The sequence below is a fragment of the Myotis daubentonii genome, chromosome X, assembly GCF_963259705.1.
Source record: "Myotis daubentonii chromosome X, mMyoDau2.1, whole genome shotgun sequence".
NCBI lineage: Eukaryota > Metazoa > Chordata > Mammalia > Chiroptera > Vespertilionidae > Myotis > Myotis daubentonii.
In genome coordinates, this window is record NC_081861.1 from 7,239,583 (window position 1) to 7,259,039 (window position 19,457).

The 19,457-nt window shown below is 49.5% G+C and overlaps 1 protein-coding gene across 12 annotated transcripts in view; it reads right to left on the reverse strand.

Moving 5' to 3' along the window:
- Positions 1 to 14,374: 14,374 nt before the first annotated feature.
- The window catches only part of KDM5C (lysine demethylase 5C), a 32,222-nt gene continuing 27,139 nt past the window's right edge, over positions 14,375 to 19,457 (reverse strand). For 5 of the 12 annotated variants that reach the window (XM_059679155.1, XM_059679150.1, XM_059679146.1 and 2 more), the window contains 7 exons: positions 18,841 to 18,979; positions 18,210 to 18,389; positions 17,932 to 18,069; positions 17,171 to 17,770; positions 16,827 to 16,893; positions 16,485 to 16,684; positions 15,199 to 16,380 (listed from right to left, as the gene is read on the reverse strand). In XM_059679155.1, coding sequence (XP_059535138.1) covers positions 16,015 to 16,380; positions 16,485 to 16,684; positions 16,827 to 16,893; positions 17,171 to 17,770; positions 17,932 to 18,069; positions 18,210 to 18,389; positions 18,841 to 18,979 — 1,690 coding nt within the window. In that variant the 3' untranslated portion in view covers positions 15,199 to 16,014. Of the gene's footprint in view, positions 15,169 to 15,198; positions 16,381 to 16,484; positions 16,685 to 16,817; positions 16,894 to 17,170; positions 17,771 to 17,931; positions 18,070 to 18,209; positions 18,390 to 18,840; positions 18,980 to 19,457 lie in introns of those variants that run through there. The other 7 variants (XM_059679148.1, XM_059679147.1, XM_059679144.1 and 4 more) reach the window with 5 other exon arrangements.

The window sequence follows — 19,457 nt, forward strand, 5'->3', positions numbered from 1 at the left end:
AATGCAGGAGCTGCTGAGCTGCAGTGATTTGGCAGCTGTAGTTCTCAGATGACGCACCCGGAACCAGAGAGGAGGGAGCCTGATTCTGGGATACGTCACCCGAGAACCACCCTCTTGCAATCCGGGACCCCTCGGGGGATGTCAGAGAGCCAGTTTTGGCCCAATCCCCGCACTGAGGGACCTCACCGGGCCTATAGTTCTATATAATAAAAGCCTCATATTCTAAGTGTCCAGTCAACCAGTCGGCCATTCAACCAATCAAAGCATAATGTGCTAATGATATGCATAGGCCACTCAGCTGCTCACTATGACATGCACTGACCACCAGGGAGCAGATAGCCAACTCATTGACCAGTTGCTATGATGTGCACTGACCACCAGGGGCAGATGCTCTGACTGGTAGGTTTGCTTGCTGCTGGGGTCTGGCCCATCTGAACTGAGTAAGATGGGCTGGACACGCCCTGGAGCCCTCCCGTGGTCTCTTCCTGGCTGGCCAACCTCCCACATCTCTCTCCCCTTCCCCCCATCATGCACCGGTGGGGTCCCTCAGCCTGGCCTGTGCCCTCTCACAATCTGGGACCCCTCAGGGGATGTTGGAGAGCCGGTTTCAGCCCGATCCCACCGGCCAGGCCAAGGGACCCCACTGGTGCACGAATTCGTGCACCGGGCTTCTAGTGTAATAATAATGGCAGCTAATGTTTATTGAGAGTTTAATTTATGCCAGACACTATGTAATCTCATTTAATTGTCATAATAACCATCTGTGGTAAGTACTATTATTCTATTATCCTTCAATATAAAGATGCAGGAACTGAGACTATAAGAGATTAAGTAATTTGCCAAAAACCACAGAGCAGGCAATTGATGGAAGCAGGATTTGCACCCAGGCAGTTCTGCAGCCCCTGGGTAGGTAGCTCCTCCCCCCCTGAGTACCCTCAATGTGCCCACTCCTTCTGGGCCCCTTTCTGCTCCCCTTGGAATCAGCTTTTCATCTGCAGTGGTAAGTTGTGTGGAGGCTACCAGGGCTGCGCCAGGCCAAACTACAGGTTGACCAGGTGACCACAGCAGTCACACAGCAGGACAGCTCAGATGGTGATGCTGACTACAGTTGGGGGAAAAAGAGAGCCTGACCCTAAGCCTAGTCGAGAGGAAAGGTTTGGCCTTCTACTTACCCTCATGTCTGGAGCTGATTATGGGACAACACAGCAGATGCCATCGTCCAGGAGTCAGGGAGGTCCTTAGAAGAGAATTAGGCCCCCAAACCAGGTAAAGGGCAGGAAAGGGCTCAGTCCCAACAGTGCCCCCTGGCAGTAGTTGAGGGGATAGAATATCCTGAGAGGAGACCGGCCCTGAGGGCATCTTGAATCCCTCTACAGCCAGCCTCAACTCCCAACCCTCTGGACTAGTCAGTTCCTTCTGGTTAGACCAAGGCAGACTCTTGGCACTACCGCCAAGCCCCATCTAGCTCTCTCCCACATTTTGCCATTATTACCTGTTTAGACCACCCTTAATTCCTCCAAGTCCCTCCACCCTCCTGCAAAGTTCAAATCCAATCTCACTTCCTCCAGAAAAAACTTCTAGGGTCCAATTTAGGTTTCTTCATATGATGACTTGACTAGTTGGTCGATTCCGTTTTTTCCCATTTGCCATTCTCAGGGAATCAAGCTAATTTTAAAAGATATAACCTTTGTATGTGTTCTGGCAAAGCATTTTGTTTGCATGTATTTGTAATATATCTAAGGGTGTTATCTTGTATATTTTCTCTTTCCTACTTGAGTGACACAGCAATATGTGCTTTTAATTTTTAAAATTTAAAAAAACCTTTTGTTTTGTAATGATATCAGACTTATAAAAAGTTACAAAACTATGCCCTACCTGGTTTGGCTCAGTGGATAGAGCATCGGCCTGTGGACTGAAGGGTCCCGGGTTCGATTCCAGTTAGGGTCACATGCCCGGGTTGCAGGCTCAATCCCCAGTAGGGGGCATGCAGGAGGCAGCCGATCAATGATTCTCTCTCATCTTTGATGTTTCTATCCCTCTCCCTTCCTCCCTGAAATCAATTTTTTTAAAAGTTACAAAACTAATACAAAGAATTCTCATATACCTTTCACCCAGCTTCCCCAAATGTTACTGTCGTACATAATCATAGTACAATTATCAAAACTAAGAAATTAACATTGATACAATACTATTAATTAATCTATTCAAATTTCACCTTCAAATTTATTCAGATTTCACCAGATTTTCCCCTAATGTTCTTTTTCTGTTCTAGAATCCCATGTTACAATTAGTTGTCATGCCTCCTTAGTATCTTCTCATCTGTTACAGTTCCCCAGTCCTTCCGTCTTTCATGACCTTGATACTTTTGAAGAGGACTGGCCAGTTATTTTGTAGGATATCCCTGAATTGGGCTTTTCTGATGTTCTCTCATGTTTACAGAAGCAGTGCAATGTATCCTTCTCAGTCCATCATAATGTGTTATATTATGTCTAAATGTCTTATTGATGATGATATTAATCCTCATCACTTGATTAGGTGGTGTTGCCACTGTCAAGTTCTATTTTTACCTTTGTGATGAACTGAATTGTGAGGAGATAGTCAAAGTATATAAGCAAACATCCTGTTTTTCATCAAGCTTTTACCCACTAATTTTAGCACCCACTGATGATTCATGCTTCACACAATTATTACTGTGGGTGTTTGCCAAATAGTGATTTTCTGATTCCACCATTTCTTCTACATTTATTAGACTTTATTAGTTAGACTTTGACTGTAATGAAGGCTTTAAATTCTCTCTCATTCATTCATTCATTTATAGCTGTATGTGCTCATGAATTCTTATTTCATTTTATGGGTTATAATTTATTACATCCATTATTTTGTTGCTCAAGTTGTCCCAGATTTAGCCATTGGGGGATCCTTTAAGTTGGCTCCTGTGTGCTTTTGACATGTTTCTCTCATTTTTAAACCTTTTCTAACTCTCTGGTCCCATCCCTGGAATCAACTGTTTCTCCAAAGAGGCAGCAACATGTTTAGATGACTGGTGATGTTTTATATTATCAGCAATATGTTTATATGTATATCAGCTTTATTGAGATATACATACATCCTATATAATAAAAGGCTAATAAGCAAATAGACTGAATGGCGGAACAACCAGAATGACCGAACAAATGAACAACCGAACAATCAGTCGCTATGACGTGCACTGACCACCAGGGAGCTTGTGCGGAACATGGTGGGTGTCGGCCATGGCAGGATGGTAGAACAGGTGAGCCGGGGTGCCAGACCAAGGCAGGAAGCCAGTCACTGTCACTGTCATCGGGGTGAGCCTCTGGTGGTTACTGAAAATTCTTTGCTCCAATGCACCGTGGTCCCACCCGGCACTAGCACCTGCTGCCAGCACCGGCACCACTCGCACCCGCAGCCGATGCCAGAGCCACCACTCGTACCCACTGCTGGTGCCCAGCGCTGGTCCTGATCACTTGGTGCCATCAGCAGGTGCGAGTGGCGGCTGCTGGCCTTGATTGCCCCTGAGGGCTTCTCCACCTCCCCCTGCTCCTGAGGGGCGATTGGGGTAGCAGCCGCCACTCGCACAAACTGACAGCGCTGGCCCCAATCGCTCCATGCTGTCAGCAGGTGCAAGCGGGGCCAGTGCCGTCAGAGCATGCTGCCAGCAGACAGGGACTGAGTGGGGGCAGTGGGAGGAGCCATGCAGAGTCGTGGAGGATGGACCGAGACCCGCCCCTGTGCCTACTGCAGCCTCTCGAGCCCACAGTTCCTTTCAAGGTGCACGAATTTGTGCACTGGGCCCCTAGTAATATATATAACAGCTTTATTGAAATACAATTCATGTATCCCACAAGTCACCCATTTAAAGTGTCTTTTAGCATATTCACAGATTGTTCAACCATTATCACAATTTAAGTTTAAAATATTTTCATCACCCTGCCCAGCGGTACAGCTCAGTGGATTGTCATCCCATGCACCAAGAGGTCATCAGTTTGATTCCTGGTCAGGGTACATGCAATAGGGTTGTGGGCTCAATCTCCAATAGTGAACATGCAGGAGGCAGTCTATCGATATTTCTATCTCTCCTTCTTTTCTCTCTTTCTAAAATCAATAAAAAAACATTTTAAAATAAAAATAAAATATTTCCATCACCCCAAAAAGGAAACCTGTACCCATTAGCAGTCACTCTCCATTTCCCTCCAATCTCCCCCCACTGCCCCTGCCTTCCTAGGCAACCACTAATCTACTTTCTGTAGATTTGCCTACTCTGGATAGTCATATAAATGGAATCATACAATATGTGGTCTTTTGTGTCTGGCTTCTCTCATTTAGCATAATGTTTTCAAGTTTCATTAATGTTATAGCATGGGTCAGTACTTCACCCCCTTTATTGCTAAACTAGAGGCCCGGTGCACGAAATTTGTGCATGGGGCGGGGGGAGGGCTCTCAGCCTGGCCTGCACCCTCTCCAATCTGGGATCCCTCTTGCAATCCAGGACTGCTGGCTCCTAACCACTCACTTGCCTGCCTGCCTGATTGCTCTTTTTTTAAAATATATTTTATTGATTTTTTTTTACAGAGAGGAAGGGAGAGGGACAGAGAGTTAGAAACATTGATGAGAGAGACTTCGATCAGCTGCCTCCTGCACACTCCCCAGTGGGAATGTGCCTGCAACCAAGGTACATGCCCTTGACCGGAATCGAACCTGGGACCCTTGAGTCCGCAGGCTGACGCTCTATCCACTGAGCCAAACCAGCTAGGGCCTGATCACTCTTAACCACTCTGCCTGCCTGCCTGATTGCCCCTAACCACTCTGCATGCCTCCCTGATAACCCTACTGCTCCCCTGCCTGCCTGCTTGCCTCTAACCCAGCCATGGGCAAACTACGGCCCGCGGGCCAGATCCGGCCTGTTTGAAATGAATAAAACTAAAAAAAAAAAAGACCGTACCCTTTTATGTAATGATGTTTACTTTGAATTTATATTAGTTCACACAAACACTCCATCCATGCTTTTGTTCCGGCCCTCCAGTCCAGTTTAAGAACCCATTGTGGCCCTCGAGTCAAAAAGTTTGCCCACCCCTGCAACCTCTCTGCCTGCTGGCCTGATCACCCCTAATTGCCTCTGCCTACTGGCCTGATTGTCCCTAACCACCCTCCCCTGCTGGCCTGGTCGCCCCTAACTGCCTCTGCTTCGGCCCCTGCCACCATGACTTTGTCCGGAAGATGTTCAGTCTAATTAGCATATTACCCATTTATTAGTATAGATAATAGTCCATTGTATGGCTTTACCACCTTTTATTTACCCATCCATCAGTTTTGGACATTTGTGCTGTTCCCACTTTTTGGCTATCATGAATAATGGCAGATATATTCAAGAGGCTATGTGTATATCTTCCATCAACCTCAACTACCTCATAGCACTCTATGGTGTGAAAGCTTCCCATTTTTCTTATCTACCCACCAAGGATGGCCACTCAGATTGCTTCCAATTCTTTGCCATCACAGATTTTTTAATTTTTATTTTTCAATTACAGTTGATGTACAATATTATACTAGTTACAGGTGTGCAACCTGGTGATCAGACATGTATATAACCTCCTCTCCCAGTTCCTGGTAACTTTTAAGCTACTTTCTATATATATGAACTTGCCTATTCTAGATATTTCATATAAGTGGAATCATATAGTATTTGTCTTTTTGTGTCTGTATTATTTCATTTAGAATAATGTCTTCAAGGTTTATCCATGTTGTAACATGTGTCTGAACTTTATTCCTTTTCATGGTTGAATATTTCAATATATGTATATACCATATTTTGTTTATTCATCTATTGATGAACACGAGTTGTTTCCACCTTTTGGCTATTGTAGCTAATACTGCAATGAACATTGCTATACAAGTATCTGTTTGAGTACTGTTTTCAATTCTCTTGGGTATATACCTAGGAGTGGAATTGCTGGTTCATATGGTAGTTCTCTATTTAACTTTTGGGGAAACTGACGAAATGTTTACACATTGGTGCACCATTTTACATTCCCATCATCAATGTGCAAAGGTTCCAATTTCTCCACATCCTTTTCAGTGTTTTTTGTGTTGTTATTGCCATCTAGTGGTGTGAAGTGGTGTCTCATTGTGGTTTTGATTTTTATTTTCCTAATAACTAATGATGTTGAGCAATATTTCATTTGCTTGTTGGTCATTTTTATACTTTCTTTAGGGAAATGTCTTTCCAAATTCTTTGCCCATTTTTAAAATTGGTTTATTAGTCTTTTTGTCATTGAGTTGTAGTTTTTTTATATATATTCTGGATTGTAAATCCTTATCAGATATATGATTTGCAATATTTTCTTCCATTCTGTGGGTTATCTTCTTATTTTATTGATAATGTTATTTGGTACACAAAGTTTTTAATTTTGATTAAGTCCAATTTATCTATTTTTTCTTTTGTTGCTTTTGCTTTTGGTGTCATACTTAAGTACCTCTTGCCAAATCCAAGGTCATGAAGACTTACCCTATGTTTTCTTCTAAGAGTTTTATAGTAATCCCATTTTGAAGATGAAAGACCTTCTGGACAGAAGGTGCCCAGGCACCTTAGAAGAGGGAAACCCAACTATTAATCTCTTTTGGAATATTACAGGAGCAAGAAGTAAACTTTTATTGCCTTAAAGTACAGTGTTGTTGTTGTTTTTTTGTCTCAGAAGCTAACTTTACCTTAACTAACATGAGTGAGCATCAGCATTCTTTTTTTAAAAATATATTTTATTGATTTTTTACAGAGAGGAAGGGAGAGGGATAGTCAGAAACATCGATGAGAGAGAAGCATCGATCAGCTGCCTCCTGCACATCCACTGGGGATGTGCCCGCAACCAAGGTACATGCCCCTGGTCGGAATCGAACCCGGGACCCTCCAGTCCCCAGGCCGACGCTCCATCCACTGAGCCAAACCAGCCAGGGCGAGCATCAGCATTCTTAAAAAGCATTGCAGTGTTGTTTTGTGTTCTTTAATTTGTTTTTATTGATTTTTAGAAAGAGAGGAAGGGAGAGAGATAGAAACATCAATGATGAGAGAGAAACATGGATCGTCTGCCTCTTGCCTGGCCCCCACTGGGAATTGAGCCAGAAACTCAGGCATGTGCCCTGATGGTGGGTGTCGGGAATCGAACAGGTGATCTCTTGGTGCATGGGTCAATGCTCAACCACTGAGCCACACAGTCTGGGCAAGTGTTTTTTCTGTAAGTCATTGTCACAGTGAGTAATCATGATAATGGGTCCCTGATTTCAATGGGGATGTGAGGGTCATGCCCAAAGACAAATGTTGGGTTTCATTCCTATAATGAACAGCAGAGCCATAGGAGTAATCGGAATGGTTTGACTTATGGGGATCTATAGTGGTTGACTTATGGGGATCTATAGTGGTTGCTAATTAACATGGTTTCCCTAGTTCTAAAATAGATGAACAGCCTGATAAGGTCCTATTTGATTTATATAACAAAAAAAAATTTAGTCTAGCAAATGGATTCCTAATCTAGTCCTCAAAATGTAGAGTCCTAGCCTCTCTTGCAGTTCATGAAGTAGAGCCCTTGAATGAAGGGGAGGGTCCATTTCAAGAGGGACCTTGCTACACTTTTTACAAGTATATATGGCAAAGTCTCCCTTCTTGCTTTTCCCATAGGGACCTGCAGCCAGCTTATTTGTGCCCTGGGGACAGGGAAATATCTAGATGTTTTAAAAGAGACTGGAGCCCTAACCGGTTTTGCTAAGTGAATAGAGTGTTGGCCTGCAGACTGAAGGGTCCTGGGTTCGATTCCAGTCAAGAGTATGTACCTTGGTTGCAGGCTCAATCCCTAGCCCAGGTCAGGGCTCGTGTGGGAGGCAACCAATCGATGTGTCTCTCTCAAATCGAGCTTTCTTTCTCTGTGTCTCTCCCCCCTCTCTTCCACTTCCTCTAAAAATCAATGAAGGATTAACAAAAAAATAAAATAAATTAAAGAGACTGGATAGTGGTTCTGTGTTAATGTTAATCTCTGGTGACCTAGACTGTCACTGTGGTCCACTTAAGTATCTGCTTAAGTCCTTCTCCTTTTGGGCCAAGGAAATCCTAAGTCCCATCCTGTGGTGATTTCCCTAGTTCCTGGACACATTATTGGAGCACACACTGTATAGATGGCATAGAGGTTAGGAGGGCTACAGCTGAACAACAAATTAGTGAGTGGAAAGATCAACAGGAAAGTATAAAGAGATACAAAATATTTTTCAAAGAAATGGAGGTAAAATTAGAAGTGGCCACATCGTGATAGTAGGAGTCTCAGCAGAAGAGAAAAATAAAAATTGAAAAACAGATCTGATTTGTGAATGAATGCCTGAGCATAGGACACTAAAAGTGAGCTGTGTGTTAAACTATCACATCAAGCCATGAGGTTGTCTCTGTGCAGCAGCACTCCACCGCCAATTAGAATAGGTTTACACAAGCAGGTCTAGAAGACACGAGTACATTGCCTGAGCAGGTGGATCGTACACCCACCAGCTGCACTGCCATCCCTTTCTCACTCAGGCCTCCTGGGGCTTTCTCTGTGACCAGATGACTAAGGGATCCAATATTTAAGTTTGGTTTACAGATGCTTCTGCATGATATGCTGCCACCAGCTGGTAGTAGCTAGCTGCGGTGTTACAGCCTCACTTAGGGTTCATCCTGTAGGGAAATTCCCCCAGCAGAAAGATTGGTCTGTCGCAAAGATAGAGGCCTAGATCTCCACTGATTCGTGCAGTTTCCAATGATTTGGCTGGATTGTCAATGACTTAGAACTGGGTTGAAATATTGTTGATAACGTCTGGGGGAGAGACATATGGAGAGACATATCCCTCTTGGAATGGGCACAGAGTGTGAGAATATTCACATCCCACATACATGGAGCACCAGAGAGAATCCACTGTGAAGGAGGATCTCCATCAGATGGACAAATGCCCCATTCTGTTGATGTCAGTCAACGTCTATCTCTGATACCCTTTTCCTTACTCAATGGACTCCTGAACAAAAATGGCCATGGTGGTAGACGTGGTATGCATGGGCTCCACAATATGGACTTCCACCAATGCCAATCTGGTTGTAGCCACTACTGAGTGTCCAACCTGCCAATAAGACAGAAACACACCTCTATGGAATAATTGTCCAGTGGCAGCTTCTGTTTACAGAAACAGTACATTGGACCCTCAAGTTTTGTACTGTCAGGAAGCAGACTGGGAAAATTATTCAGCAGCAAACATGTGCTACCTTTCATGAAAAAGAAAGGAAGGGCCATAGCCGGTTTGGCTGAGTGGATAGAGTGTTGGCCTGCGGACTAAAGGGTCCTGGGTTCAATTCCAGTCAAAGGCACATGCCCAGGTTTTGGGTTTGATCCCCATTAAAGGGCATGCAGGAGGCAGCCTATCAATGATTCTCTCTCATCATTAATGTTTCTATCTCTCTCCCCTCTCCTTTCCTCTCTAAAATCAATCTATATTATAAAAGGCCTGTGGCCCTAACGCCTCACAACCAAAGACCATTGCAGGTGGGCGGGGCTGTGCAACTTGACATGCTGGGCTTCTAGTCTATAATAATAAAAGCATAATATGCAAATCGACCGAACGGCTGAACAGCAGAATGACCGTCCAGACAACCACACTATGACACACACTTGTGCCAGTCCAGCCAAGGCAGGTGCGATGTGATTGCTCCGGGGGGCCCTGCCATCGCCCCATGATTGCCCCGCAGAGGGAGGCCCAGACCCCTGGCCTGCGGAGCGATCGATCGGGCAGGGGGGAGGGCTTTGCAATGGCCCCAAAGAGGGAGGTCCAGGCCACTGACCGGCAGGCTGCAGCAGGTTGGGTGATTGATCACAGAGCCCCAGCAGGGTGAGCGGGGCCTACCTCTTTGGGGCAATAAATTGCGAGGCTCCTGGACTGTGAGAGGGCACAGGCCAGGCTGAGGGACACCTCCACCCTCCGAGTGCATGAATTTCATGCACTGGGCCTCTATTAAAAATATATTTTTTTAAAAAAGAAAGGAAGGTACCAAGGGTGAAACCAAGAGCCCAGAAAACAGAGCCAAGAGCCATGGAGAATTATCCCCAGCTTTGAAAACTAATCAAGGAACATCATTTGCCAAATTGGATTTCAGAATTGCTACAGACCAACGACTCCTTTGTGTCTCCCATTTCCCCCCTTTTAAACTGGAATGCCTATAGCAGCTATCTTGTGCCTGGTCCATCATTGTATGTTGGGTGTGTTGGGGACAGGTAATTTGTCTAAGTTTCATAGATCTATGGATGGAGAAAAATAGTACTTAAGGAGCCATACTTAAGGAATACACCCAAGGAGCCTTGTTCACCCCTGAGATTCTGGACTTTGAGGCAATGCTGAAATAGAATGAGGCTTTTACAGACCTTGGGAAGGAGTGAATGTATTTTGCATGTGGAAGGAATGCGAATCATTGGGGTCAGAGAATGAATGATAGTAGTCAGTTTCCAAGTTGGCCCCCAATGATCCTCACCTCCTGGTATTCACAGCCATGTGTAATCCCCTCCCCTTGAGTGTGCTCTGAACCTGGTGACTTGCTTCTAATAAGTAGAATATTGCAAAAGTGATGGGATGTCAAAGCGAGTGATGGGATGTCAAAGCGATTGGTCTGCTGTCCTGGACCACTGGGGTCCACGGGGCTGTGGCGGGGCTGGAGTGGGAAGAGGGGATTGGGCCATCCAGAATGACTGCCCAGGTGAGGTCCCTGTGGGTTTTTGGCCCCCCCCCCCATGTCACCCCGTGCTTCTTCGCACAGCACTTCTTTGTGGAACGAGCATGTTCCTGCTTTCCTGTTTCTTGTGCTGTGGGGAAACAGTGCCTGGCCCAGAGAACAACTCATAGGTGACCAGGGGGGTAGGGCAGGCCAGCCATGCTGGGCTTAGGAAGGTTAAGGTTAGGGTTAGGGCTAGGGTTAGGGTTAGGGTTAGGGTTAGGGATAGAGTTAGGAGTTAGGTTAGGGATAGGGTTAGACGTTAGGGTTTGGGTTAGGGCTTAGGGCTTAGGGTTAGGGTTAGAGTTTAGGGTTAGCGTTAGGGTTAGGGTTAGAGCTTAGGGTTAGCGTTAGGGTTAGGGTTAGAGCTTAGGGTTAGCGTTAGGGTTAGGGTTAGAGCTTAGGGTTAGGTTTTGAGGTTAGGATTAGGGTTACAGCTTAGGGTTAGAGTGTTGAGCTTAGGGTTAGGGTTGGAGTTTAGAGTTAGGGTTAGGGTTAGAGGTTAGGATTAGGGTTAGAGTTTAGGGTTAGGCTTAGGGTCAGAGCGTAGAGTTTAGGGTTAGGGTTGGAGTTTGAGGTTAGGTTTAGTGTTAGAGCTTAGGGTTAGCGTTAGGGTTAGGGTTGGCGCTTAGGGTTATGGTTAGGGTTAGGGTTAGAGGTTAGGATTAGGGGTAGAGCTTAGGGTTAGACTTAGGGTTAAAGCTTAGGGTTAGGGTTGGAGTTTAGAGTTAGGGTTAGGGTTAGAGTTTGAGGTTAGGTTTAGTGTTATATCTTAGGTTTAGGATTAGGGTTAGAGCGTATGGTTAGTGTTAGGGTTAGGGTTAGAGGTTAAGGTTAGAGTTTGAGGTTAGGGTTAGCATTAGGGTTAGAGTTAGGGTAAAAAACAAAGTGATTGGATCTCACTTCAGTGATTGGGTTATAAAAACTGTGACTTCCACCTTGCAGATGCACAATTAACTTCCCCCTCTCCCTCTCCTCTTTCTCTCTCCTCACTTGATTGGTCTGATGAAGCAAGCAGCCATATTATCAGGTGCCTTACGGAAAGGTCCACTTTATAACGAAACTGAGGGTGACCTCCCACCAACAGCTAGACAGAAACTGAGGTTCTCCGTCCAACAACCCACAAGGAACTGAATTCTGTGAGAGCCAGGTAACCTTGGATGCAGATCCTTCCCCAGTCAAGCCTTGAGATACACGACTACAGCACAGCTGACACCCTGAAATAGAATCCCAGCTACGTTGTGCCCAGATTTGTGACCTACAGGATCTGTGGGATACTCATTGTTTTGTGCCACTAAGGTTTTGAAGTAATCTGTTACACAGCAGTACATAAGGAGTATAGGCCGGCATGGAGGTTATGCCCAAGTTCAACAATATGGACTTTTGCCTAACAAGGCCAATCTGGCTATAGCACCAGAGTTGCCACCTGCCACAGCAGAGAGCAGCACGGAGCCCCACTGTGAAGGATTTCCTAGGGAGCAGGATGATTACCTTGAACCCCTTCTGTCACGCAGCACAGGCTGTAGGTTCACAGAGACTTGGTGGGAATCCCAGCTCTGCCAGGCTGATCTGCCTGGGCCAGGTCTGCTTTTTGAGGAGTCTGTTTCCTGCATGTCTGACAGGAACTTCATCAAGTATCTCATGTGGAATTTGGTGCCCAGGAGGGCTTCACAAGGGGCTGCTCCCTTCCCTTTCCTGAAATCAGAGTGTCCCAGGAGCAGGGACCCTGTCTCTGCCTTGCAACCCCTCTTCAATCACAATTTCAGGACTTCTGGGAAGCATGGCCATTGTCTCCCCTTCAGGACTCCAATGACCATAGGTCTCAGATCCTATAACCCACTCCCATGGGGGAGCACCCTTACCAATGAGCTTTATGCAACGAACAGAGTTCACATGCACAGTGTGGGGTTCCAACTGCTCTGGTCTTCCCCTTCTTAGCCCAGACTCTGCAGGCCTGACTGGAAGTGGGGACAGAGGACGCAGGCCTGGGCCTTGCTTTCCCTGTAGCAGCTCCCACTATGGGGAGCTTGGGGATGGGAAAGACAGACCTGTTAACCCTAGAGTGTTTCAGATGCCACAAGACACAGTGGAGGCACTAGGGAGGGGGAAGGGAGGGGTTGGTTGGGCCTGAGAGAAGGCATTGGGTTAGTTGGGTTAGTTGTTAGAAGTGATGTCTCTTCCCATCCCCTTATCACCTGCGGACTCAGGAGCTATACTGGGGCGGGGGGAGGGGGACGGGTGGGGTGTGAAACTTGGAAGAACATAGCAGCAAGGTAGTGTCTATGGTAGAAAATGACTGAAGGTACCCTCTGCTTCCTGATCCTTTCTCCTCACCTCCCACTCATCTGCTCCCCGCCACGCCTACCCCAGGAGTCATTCGGGGAGTGTCTGGGAAAGAGGAACAGATCTGCAACCAGAGCAAGCTCTCTGGAAGGGGTCACATTTTTATTATTATTGATTTTAGAGAGAAACATCGACGTGAGAAACATCAATTGGTTGCCTCCTATATGCGCCCTGAGGATCGAACCCACCTTTTGGTGTACAGGATGATGCTCCAACCGACTGAGCCAAATGGCCAGGGCTGGAAGGGGTCACATTTGATCTGGGTCTTGCACAATGGGGGCTAGGGCCTCTCCTGCAGAGCTCATGGCGTGCATATCCTGAGGCGAGGGCAGTGGTAAGATGGGAAAGTCTGGAAACTGCTGAGGGCCCAGCAGTGCTCCAGCCTGGGAACTGCTACAGGTTGTAGGCACCCTCTTCCTCCCGTCAGGCCACTTCTTGTTCCTGTCTCAGCTTTCATGCCTGTCTCTTCTGAAGTCATCTCCTCCAACCCTCTTTCAGGGTCAATCCCATATAGGTGGGCAGACAAAAGGGCACCTCCCCCCCCCCCTGAATTGGGGCCTGGGGTCAAACTGGGTCCAGGACAGAATTGTCCAGGGGTCCCTGCTTCCCTTACTTGTCCAGCCCAGGGCCTCCCAATTACAAGATGAAGGGAGGCAGCGCTGAGCCCAATCCTCCCATCAATCAAAGCTGCCAGAATAGGTGGGCTTTCACCACCAGGTTCCTATCAAGACAAGTGGAGCAGAGAGAGCCCACTGAGTATTCCCACGAGAAAGGCCAGAGTGGCAGTGCGCTGGGCTCCTGGGCTAGGTAGGCATCAATCTTTAGCCTTTAAGCCCTTGGTGCAGTGCCCAGCCCCCCAGGAGGAACAGCCCTTGTGGAAGCAGGCCCGACAGGAAGCTTGTGAGCTCCCCCCCCCCCCGAAGCAGCCCCATTGCTCTGGCTTCCTCTCCTGTATCTTCATGGGCAGAGTGAACACAGAATATTCAGGACCAGAGTCGTTCTTGCCTTTGGAGGGAAAAGGACCCCTTTATAAATGGGATGCAAGCTGGCTAGTCTCCTTGCCAGAACATGCATGCAAATCCCCACATAAACATGTAAACACCCTCCTGTGATGATCCCTAGTCCAGTCCACCACCTTCACTTTGGGGCCCAGAAGGGGAAAACATCTGCCCCAAATAAAGACGCCATCAATATCTACATTTAAAAGTGAAGTCGGCTCGAATATGCTGAGTGAAAGAACAGTCACAAAGGATCACATATTGTATGATTCCGTTTATATAAAATGTTCAAAATAGGTAAATCCATAGAGATTACTGGTGGCCTAGGAATGGGAAACGGGGGGGGGGGGGGGGAGGGATGGATGCCCAAGGAGTGTGGAATTCCTTTTTAGAACGATGAAACAATTCTAAAATCTCTTGCGATGATGGTTGCACAACTGGAATGTAAGCCACTGAACTGTATAGTTTAAGTGGGTGAACTGCACAGTATGTAAATTACATTACAATAAAGCTGTTTTTCAAAAGTGCATTCAGGTTGCAAATGACCACACATCTGAGCTTTAGTCCCATTCAAGGGGCAGAAAGAACCCTTGAGGGCGGAGAAAAATCAGGGCAGGGTCCCTGACTGGCGTATGGATTGGCCAGGAAGCATTCCAGAAAGAATGAGATTATATATATAATCTTGGTCTTCAGGGCAATGAAGCATCACGGACAGTTTTAAGCAGTAGAGTGACATGATCAGATCTGCGCTTTAGAAACAGCCCTCTGATCTACTGAATTGTACATTTAAAGCCAGTACATTTTAGGGTGTGTAAATGAGACCTCAATAAAGCCAAAAAATCACTCTGGGGCTTGAGGACAGACAACGGCAGGAGTTAAGCGAGAGGTGCAGGGCCATCTGCGGGGAGGTGGGGAGACTGGCTGGGGGAAGTGGGGAGACTGGGGATGTCCTCCCTCCAGGTAAGGAGAACCTGGTGGAACTCGGTTCCAGAGCCCAGCAGCCAGCCAGGCAGCTGCTCCACTGACGGGCGATGGAGGACTCACTGTTCTCCCCTTCGAAGAGAAATGCACTTCAGAAACATGTTTCCAAAAAACGTTGCTAAGGGTTTTATTTCTAACAAGAGGAAAATAATAAAATAAAATTAAAATAGGCTTCAGCTGGAACCAAGTTTCTTGTTTTGCTTTTTGTTTTCTTTTGAACAAATTAATTACACACCAACAATCTTGTTTTATTACAACAGGAACCCAGGAGGAGGAAAGGAGGCGGGGCGGGACGGGGAGGGAAGATCCGGTGGCTGTGAGGACAAGCACCAAAAGCTTTCTTCAGATTGCAGGGAGCCCTGCTAGCTCCCCGACCAAATCATTTAAAAGACACTGTGAGCACAGCTATGTGGTTTCCTCCTCCTGGGTGGATCAGTCAGGAGAAGGGAGGAGAAGGGGGAGGAAGGCGAGGGGAAAGTGAGGAAGGGCAAGGGGAGAGTGAGGGGGAGGGGAGGTTAGTGTAGCCTGGCCTGGCCAGGGCTGGAACTGGGGTGAGGGAGAGGAGAGTCCCCCAGTTTGCATATGCACTGGCCTTGTCTCTGGAATGGTGCTGGCCCAGCCTCAGCCACCCCCGGTCCCCCTGCCCATCCATCTGTCCATCTGCCTCAGGTGTCTGGGAATGCTGGTTAGAGGCTACCAGGGAGGGGGACTCCAGGGGCCGGCCCCCAGGAGCTGAGGTCTAAACAATACCTTGGAGTCAGAATATAAAAGTCAAGGGACTCAGGGGTGGGCTGAGGTGGGGGGTGGCCATCCCCCCTACTCGCCCACCTCCCAAGAAGCAGGCTTGATGGTCAGAAAGAGGATCCTTGAGGCCAAGGGGGGGGTCTCTGTCAGGGTCTGTGCCAGGCTCAGCCACTGTCACGACTGTTGCTGAGGCGGCTGCTGTGGGCAGGGCACGGGCAGCCGTGGAGTCAGAGTGGAGAAAGGGGCTGAGGGGCCCGAACTGGCCCCTGGGGCTGGCTCCAAGCCATTCTGGTTCTCTTGGGTGCTGGGGCTGCCAGTGGTGGGCAGGGGTTGGGGAGGACCCTCAGCCCCCGTCTCCTCCTCCAGCTCCTCCTCCTCCTGGGCCTCCTCGGCCTCTGGCCCTGAGCTCCGGACCCTCTTTGGCTCTAGCTCCTCTCGGGCTGGGTCATCACCCTCCCCACCCCGATCCACCTTCCGCCGCCGCCGCCTCTCCAACGCCCGGCCCCGGCCCCGGCTCCCATGGCGCTCTGCCTTCTCCAGCTGTGATCACAGATGGGCAGAAAGAGGTGTGGGCCAGTGGTCAGGCCTGGGCTCCCTGGCTGCTTGGCCTGACCTCCTGGCCCTGCCCACAGTCCCTTCCTCACCTCCAGAAGTGTGCGGATCCGCTCCAGGTCTGGAGGCTGCCCAGCCTGCAGCAGCTGCCAGATGCTGTGGTTCTCATCCAGGGTCACCTCAAGCAGGTCCCCCTCCAACATGAGCTCCTCCAGGGGGGCCCGGGTTGCCTCAGGCAGCTCCAACACGGGGCCAGTCAACTGTGGCAACAGCGAGGACAGCAGCTCCAGGTCTGGGGGCGTTGTGGAGACAGGCTGGGTTAGAGGCTGCCCCTGATTGCCTCCCCACCACCACGACAGAGCCCAGGACCACGTGAGTCAAGTCTGCTGACATGCAGTACACAGCCTGCCCGCATCTACACCTACCTCTCTTACCTGAGCCTTCCCCCGGGGCTACCTTCTCAGGACTGGTCACACTGTCTCCGTTCTCCAACCCCTGGGCCTGGCAGGGAGAGCAAGAGTGGGTAAGGGTAACTGAAGAACCAGGCTCCGTTCTTCCCCACAACCCGACACTTGGGGCTCCCCACTCCTGGAGTGGAAAGGCAGACACGGGCTGCCAGCGGGGAACAGTCCAGGCATCTGGACAGAATATAGAATGGGGCAGGGTGGGTGGGCCAAGGGAGGTGGAAGGTCAGAGATCAGGGACAGGGTTGGAGCCTACACAGGGGTGGGGGCTAGAAAAAGGAATTTGGGGACAATAGCTGGGCTGGGCAGCTCACCTTAGGCATATCCTTGCCACTGCCTTCTCTGAGAGGGTCAGAGGCAGGGGCTGAAGGGAGGGTAGGGGGCTCCTCGGGCCTGGGTTCAGCCTGTAGCCGCTGGCGCAGTTCAGTCAGCCGTCCCAACAGGGCAGAAACGTCCTCAGAGGCCAGAGCCTGCCTGGCACGGCCTTGCCAGCTGATGGCCCTCTCCGTGAGGCACTGCAAGGCCTCGCCCTCAGGCAGCCGCACGGGCAGTCTCTGCAGGGCTACCAGCAGGGCCAGGATGGTCTCCAGGCGCGGCCGCCGGGAGCGCATACACAGCGGACATAAGAATTTGGTGTCCCACTCCCACCAGGCCAGCAGTGGGGATGAGGGGGGACTGGGCCTCAGGGAGTTGAGGAGGCGGGGTACCGACACACATCGCCCGTGGAACCAGTCCTGACACAAGTCACACCGCAGAGCTCCCGCCCCGGCTGGCACCTGCCCACACACACAGACGGAGTTTGCCGCGGCGGCCGTGGTCGATGACGCCAGGGGACTGGGCTTGGCAGAGTTGGTGCGTCGCAGCTGCAGGATGCCCTCCTTCTCCTTCTGTTCCCCCTCCTTGAAGGCCACGATCTGCCATGCCGTGCCCAGGACGGAGAGAACAGGTCAGCAGCCCAGCCCCTCCCTTGTCTGATGCCATAAACACCCCACCCCTAACCGGGAGAACTAGGCCCCGGGTGCAAGTGGTCTGCCTGTGGCCACCCAGCTCTCCCCATCCGGCCAAAGCTCCTTACCACAGAGCCTGGGTCCCTGAGGTCCTGCGCAGACAGCCCCAGCAGCTCTGTGTCAGACTTGTACAGCCCCAGCTCCTTCTCCATCCACCGGCTGCGCTTGGTGCTGTCCGAGCCGGCGTCTGCACATGGGCAGAGCACCTGAGGCAGGCAGAGGGGGCATGATGGGCTTCCCCCGCCCCCCCGCCCTGCCCTTCCCTCCCCAGAACCCCCAAGCCCCCATGTTCTTCTCATGCCCGCCAGGCCAGAGGTGGGGAAGCTGGGGTCAGGCCCCGCCTCACCTCCAGGAGCGTGTAGCAGGAATTCTTCTTGAGGAAGGTCTTTGAGGCTTTCTCCCGCCAGGAGTGTGCCGTCAGCACCTGCAGCTCTAGCTGCCTCAGCTCCTCCAACCCCACGGGTAGGTCCCGGCCCACGGCCACCAGGCCCTCCAAATCATCTAAGCAGGGATAGTGGTCACCGTTCTGGAACAGGGGCAAGACAAAGCTCAATTCAACATGCCAACATCTACTGACGCTGCCCGGTGTCCGGCCCTGAGCTGGGAAGATGGAGCAGACGTCACAATGCAGAGGCAGCATAAAACCGGGCTCAACCTAAGACAAGCACACCCACGTGGCTCTCCCTAGAACTCCTGTAGCCGGTGGCTCAGCCCCCACATATCCAGTCCGCCCCCAGGCCCACCAGTTCTTTTATTGTGCTTTGCCTCTTCTACCTGCCCTGCCCCCACCATTCTCACCCTCATCTGCCTCCTCTCTTCTCTTAGGCCAGTCTCACAACCCCTCCTCAGGCTGCTCACTAAGCACATTTTGCTTCTCTCTGGCCAAGCCAACCCCACCCACAACCCAATATATGGCATCGCTCCTGGTTGGCTTGAAGGTCTGGGGTGGAGGGAGAGGGAGGTGACACGGTCCTCACTTGGATCTCATCCACGTCAGCAATCCAGGCCCGGGCCTTAGCAAGAGCCTCCTTGAGAGCCTGGATGTTGGGCAGGTGAACAGGAATGTTTTCTGCCTCATGGATTATGGCCTCGAGTGTGGCTGGTGGATGCTTCTGCCTGAAGGTAGGGAAAAAAGAGACCTCAGTCTGGGGTGGTCTGTCTGATCAGAAACCCAGCCTGACTACCAGATACAGCGGTGTGAGCCCCTGGGGCTGCCACGTGGGCCTACTTGCATGTATTGTGCCTACGGGTGGCTGCCAGTCACTGCTGGCAGCGCCTACACACACAACCTTGGGCTGTACTTTGTCAGGTTGCCCTGTGTGTGATGTTTTTCTACCAATGTGTGTCCATCTGCCTGTCGGTGCTTGTGCTCGTGTGCACCTGCAAAGGGAGTCCTCCGTACACGCGGACTGTCCACCTCTGCTTCCCCACAAAGACTGCCTCTATGTGTATACAGAGTTTTGTTTTGTTTTTTAAAGATAAGATAGAGAACGAAAAAGGGAAGGAGAGTCAATACACCAACACAGGAGCCTGGTACCCAAGGCCACCCACAGGAATCATCTTCAGCTTCTCTACTAACTCCGAAGGTTGGGGA